The sequence below is a fragment of the Dasypus novemcinctus genome, chromosome 31 (genome assembly GCF_030445035.2).
Source record: "Dasypus novemcinctus isolate mDasNov1 chromosome 31, mDasNov1.1.hap2, whole genome shotgun sequence".
Lineage (NCBI taxonomy): Eukaryota > Metazoa > Chordata > Mammalia > Cingulata > Dasypodidae > Dasypus > Dasypus novemcinctus.
In genome coordinates, this window is record NC_080703.1 from 24134924 (window position 1) to 24140923 (window position 6000).

The following is a 6000-nucleotide window of genomic DNA, read 5'->3' on the forward strand; positions in this document are numbered from 1 at the left end:
AAATGTAAGGTGTTATTGGAAGGGAGATGGATGGGAATTCTGCACATTATGCATGATTGTTTTGTAGGCTCACAACTTCTCTAATTTTTAAAACACTGCTACATCCTCAAATCTAAATGGCTTTGTGTAAAGCACTAATATTTGTGATTCACATAAAGCAGGAGTCAATTCCTGAATAGGAACTAAAGTGACAGGCAAAATTCTCAATGCTCTTCTAGCCATGACTATGAGCCCTGACCTAATAATTTGTCTTCATTAATTCCTTTTCATTTCATCCTTCTGAAAGAGTAGAGGGAAGGGGAAAGAAAGCTAGGCATGCCTACTCTGTAGTTTCTAGCCCAGTGCCAGCAAAAACAAAATACAAGTATTCATAAGTGCTCAAAAAATTTCAAGGCCAAATGAGGAGGAAAACTCATTTCCTAACAAATACATGGCATATTTGTTGGCAACATACAATGGCACAGTGTACATTACACTACAACATATGGTTACATAAACAGGTTCTGAGACAAACTGCCTGAGTTTGAATCCTGGCTTAATTTATGAGCTGTGTGACCTGGGCAAATAACTGTACCTCTCTACGTCTCAGTTATTGTTGAGATTAAATAAGACACATAAGGCACTTAGAAAACTGTCTTACACACAAAATGCACACAATAAATGTTAGCTCTCATTATTATTACAGAGGCAGTAGAAACAAGAGAAAGTTTCAATGAGAATAGTTAAATAGATGTACTAAAGTAGGATCAAGCATTTACTGAAGTATAATGAAGTATAAAGTAAAGCATTTGCTGAAGATTTTGAATACAGTTTTGGGGACTACACAGGTAGCCTCTTCATCTCCTCCTCCCATACCAACTATTCCCTTCATCCCTTGGAACCTAAACATCATCTCATCACTCTGTTTAAACCTCTTCCTTGAGTTTAAATGGTAATGCTTAAAGACACACAAAGAGCAAAGCATTTCTAAGTTCAGCAAAGCAACCACTAACACAAAAGTATAGCAAAATGCTCTTATTTTAGAGGGCATAAAACCATTACCCATCATAATGGTGACAAGACGGACGATGAGTCAGGATGGAAGGAGTGAAGGAGAAGAGAGGGAAATGGACAAGAGGAGAATGAGACTTCCAAGAGCTGTGAAACTTTAATTCCTGGACTTCTTCCTTTCTCCTGGCTATAACTGTAAGGGCTTTGCTCACATATAACACATAAAAGTCAATCATACAGAGTTTAACTAACACGGCTGGTTTATAAATGGGATTGTGGCTGAAAGGTGTAGGTTAGGATGTAAATGTCAACTGAAAGAAAGCTAGAGAATAATTTAGGGACTGAATAACAGCAAACTCAGAGGTGGATGAGGATTGTGGCCAACAGTGCAAATACAAGAATGTTCTTCTAAGAACCACAACAAACGTATGTCACTATTACAAGGAGGTAAGAATATGGCAATTCATAGGAAAAATACAAATAATCTAACTTATGGACTGTAGTTAACAGCAATTTTGTAATATTCTTGCATCAATATCAAAGAAGGTGCTATATAAACACTAAGGGCCAATAATAGGGGGGTGTCTGAGTCAGCCAAAGGGGTGCTGATGCCAAGTACCAGAAATCTGCTGGCTTTTAAAAAGGGTATTTATTTGGAATAAGGCTTACATTCACAAGGCCCTAAAGAGTCCAACTCATGGTATCATAAGAGGTACTTTGGGAAGTGGATTTGGCTCAACAGATAGAGCATCTGCCTACCACATGGAAGGTCCAGTGTTCAAACCCCAGGCTTCCTGACCCATGCGATGAGCTGGCCCACATGCAGTGCTGATGTGCACAAGGAGTGCCATGCCATGCAGGGGTATCCCCGCATAGGGGAGCCCCACACGCGAGGAGTGCGCCCTGCAAGGAGAACCAACCACTGCAAAAAATGTGCAGCCTGCCCAGGAGTGGCACCGCACACACGGACAGCTGACACAGCAAGATGACGCAACAAAAAAGAGACATAGATTCCCAGTGCTGCTGACAAGAATATAAGTGGACACAGAAGAACACACAACAAATGGACATAGAGAGCAGACAACTGGAGGGGGGTGAGGGTGGGGAAGGGGTGAGAAATCAATAAAAAATTTTTAAAATCTTAAAAAAGAAAGGTACTTTATCACCCAAAGTTTGTTGCCGCATGTGGAAGCAAATGGCAGGTGACATCTCTGAGGATTCAGTCTTCTTCTTTCCTCTTAAGGCTCTGTGGTCCCAGCTTCTTCTAACCTCAACTGCAGGCTGGCATAAGGCTCGTCTCTCTTCCCAGGGCTTGTTTCTTTCTGGGCTCAGCTGCTCTGTTCTCTTCACAAGGTCAGTTGTAGACTATCAGGTTCATCTCTCTCCCAGGGGCCTCGGCCGTATCTAATGAGCTGTCTCTCTTCCACTGTGTTCGTTTCTGTGTATCTACTTCTGTAAATTCTTGATGAAGCATTCATTTACATAGCCCACAAAGGGGGGTGAGGACTCAACCCTGCACGCCCTAACGACAGGGTTGAATCAAAGCCCTCATCTTAATATAATTTAATCCACGGAATCTCAGCTGAATCTAATACAATCAAAGGATACTGAGTCCAGAGGAACCAGTTTACAAACATAATCTATGTCTTAAAAAATTCATAAATAATATCAAACTACCACAAGAGGTATGGGAGTTTTTCATGTAGACTAAGGAAAAAGTTTGAGAATTTACTGAGGTGATGACTGCACAAGTCTGTGATGAAAGTGAGAGCCACTCTGGACAGACCGTTCAAGGCATGGGACTACATAACACATGGTGAAAGACAGACTGTGGTTAACAGTACAAATATGATCGTATTCTCTCATAAGCTATAACAAAATGAACAATACTAATACGTGGTGTCAATAATAGGGGATGTATAGAAAAAATTTACAAAATGTAAGCTATGGACCATACTAAGTGGTAATAGTCTGATGATGTCCTTTCATAATCTCTAACAAATGTTTCACAACAATGTAAACTGTTGGTGGAGGGGTGATGTTTGGGAATTCTGCACATTAGCCACCAATATCTTGTAAGCTTACAACCCCTCTAATAATAAAACATTTATTTAACAAGTCAAACACTATGATATCTAAAACATTTATATTTTTGTAAAATTCATTCTCAAGCTCTTGCTTGTTCCATTAATTTCTCACTTAAGAACAACTCAAAATTAAAAAGAAATAAAATAAAGAGAATATTGCTATGATGCTAATACAAGGTGGTAACAATAGGTTGGTATTTGAGGAAAAAATACTCCTAATGTAAATAATGGACAGAACTATTTTAATAATCTTTTATCACCTGTAACAAAGTAACTATTGTTAAATATATATATAGTACAATTATTTTTAAAAGTACTATCATCAATAGTAACAAATGTTCCCCACCAATGCAAGGTGTTGGTGGTGGGGTGGTGTATGCGAATTCTGTATTTTATGTATGATTTTGTAAATTCACAACTTCTTTAATAAAAATAAAGCCCCACAATTACAGTTATTACTCAAAGAGAGGAAACGATTTCAAAGTAAAAGTGAACGAGAATTGTGGATGTAATTAATTTTGGTGTTGCAGATCTATTTACATAGTCAATAAACTTAGAAATTACCTAAATGCCCCTAAAAACATCCATAAACTATTGTGTAAAACAGTTGGCTAAATAGTTTTATATAAGAAAATTTAAGAGTAAGCCAAAGTAATTTCTCTTAAATTACTATATCATATTTTTTTCTTCAATTTTTAGGAAGTTGGGCATAAACAATACCAAAGCCTACTTCTTCACATGGTATCAGAACAGAGCTTTTACTGGGACTTTGATTTATAGGGGAATTATGGTTTGTCTGTCCATGGATCTAATTGCCAAAAACAGCTTTTTTAAGACCCCAAAAGAAGAAACTATTTCACAGAACCTGAAGAAAAAGCCTCATACAAAATTTTCAGTTAAAAATACAGATGGAACTCAGAATATAGGTCCCATTTTTATATAATCAACAATGGAAAGTTTAGAAACTGGTGTGAGGGTATTACCATTTTATTAACTGTATTTTGATTATATATACTAAGTTTACATACACATATATCTTATTTTGATTTAGTAAGCTTTGTGTTGTGTTTTCATTTTAGTTTTCTATTTATGATATTAAACTATGAAAATTAAGTCTCTATAAGAAAATTAAGAGGACATTGCTGCCATTTGTGAGTAACCTTTTCCTGCTATCAGGACACACATTTGCAAGTTGCTTTTCCAGGGTCAGGGAGAGATATAGACCGCCCACCTTTTCTCAACCATCACCCCCATCCCTTATTTTTAAAAAGGCAGAGCCAGCCAGGTTCCAAATGGTTCTCTCTCTAAAGGCCAAGTGGCTCCTGAGGAGCACTTGCATTCTCAGGTCCAGCGCACTCTGACCCTTGCATCTAAGGAGTAAATCTCCAGTGAAGTACTCAAGGTAAAAAAAAACTGTTTCTGGAAACTAGACATCCTCCTATTACCCACTCCTACACACACACACCTCAAATAGACTATACCAAGGGTGTGTCCCCAAACAGTATCCTCTCTTCTTTTACACCGCTTGGAGGCCTCTGGAGAAATCACACCTTTTTTTTTTTGGCAATTCACTGAACCCTGTCTATCCAGGCAGACCTGAGCACACAGGTGAGGCTTCAAGGCAGGTTTTAGAAAGGAGCCAGGTGGGATGCCACTCACGCTCAAGTTTACTGAGCGAATGTCCAGGTGATGGGTTCATTAAATCCCTTGGTAAGGACGCTGCACTCCGGGGGAAACCCTCCAGCTGAACGCCTCCCCCTCCCCCGTTTGACTAGGAGGGGGCAGAGCTCCAAAACTGCACATGTAAACGTCTGCACGGCAGCCCGGAGGATGATCAATCTGCAAGGCACACACCCTGCGTGCTATAATATCTATACACCACGGCACAGACACAAACGGGAACGACACGGACTGGGGTGCAGCGTGCCTGGGCGTCTATTTTTTATTGCTTTTCGAAGCCACACCCTCCCTGGGGCACTGGCCGGGCTGGTCGGGGCCGGGCGGGCAGCGTCACGCCGCCAGGCGCCCGCCGCGTGGGGGCCCTGCGCGTCACCCCCCTCGGCGGCCGGGAGCCCCGCGGGGCGCTCGTCCCCCGGCGCGCCAACTCTCGGGGCGCCCCGGGGCCCCCTGGCGGCCCGCCCCGCCCCGCCCCGCCGGGCACTCCCGCAGGCCGCGGCCCAGCCTCCGCGCGCCCCCGGCGCCGCCCGCCGCGCCCCGGGAGGCGGCGGCGCGGGGCCCCGGCCCGGGCTGGGGAGGGAGGGCGGCTCGGGCCGGCGCGGGCCCCACACTCACCATGGCCGAAGAGCCGCGCGAGCGCCCCCAGCCCCGAAGCCCTCGGCGCCGGCGACGCCCGTTGTCCTGGTGACGCCAGCTGAGGGCCCCGCCCCGGCCCCAAGGTGGGCTCGGGGGCGGCCATTGGCCGCCGGCGCGCACGTGACCCGCAGGGGCGGGGCCCTCCGGCCCGCCCCGCCGCCGGTTCAGGGGCGGGGCCTCCTGGCCTCGCCTACTTTGCATAATTATGGCCCACCGGCTCCCTGATCACCTGGACCCCCGCACCTGGCAGATCACCCAGCCTCGGGCTGCGTAGTGGAAGGAGGCCGTGAAGCTTTTTTTTTTTTAATTTAAAAACCAGATTGTCCAGGTAACACCTGGTTATTGAAGGCACATTTTAAACTCCCCAGAATAGAAAAAAAAAATTCAGAATCAAACCACACTACATCCCAGAACCTCAGGTAACCATGGCTCATCTTCTAGCCTGCCTCCAAGCTTCCGATGCTAATGCGTGTTCTTAAAAATGGGACAAACCATATACATGGTTTTAGAATCAACTTTTTCCAATAAAAAGATTATCTTTGCAAACCAATTCATGGAATAGCATTGTATGAATACACTCGTTTATTAAATCAATCAGTAATTTATTGTA

At 43.5% G+C, this 6000-nt stretch overlaps 1 protein-coding gene across 4 annotated transcripts in view; it reads right to left on the reverse strand.

The window, feature by feature from the left end:
• The window catches only part of FBXL2 (F-box and leucine rich repeat protein 2), a 156860-nt gene extending 151347 nt beyond the window's left edge, over positions 1-5513 (reverse strand). For 3 of the 4 annotated variants that reach the window (XR_011647816.1, XR_011647817.1, XR_009184213.2), the window contains exon 1: positions 5370-5498. Coding sequence is in view for 1 of the 4 variants with exons in the window: in XM_058290629.2 (XP_058146612.1) it covers positions 5370-5372 (3 nt within the window). In the remaining 3 variants the exon portion in view is untranslated. Of the gene's footprint in view, positions 1-5369 lie in introns of all 4 variants that reach the window. The other variant, XM_058290629.2, reaches the window with a different exon arrangement.
• Between the last annotated feature and the right edge of the window lie 487 nt (positions 5514-6000).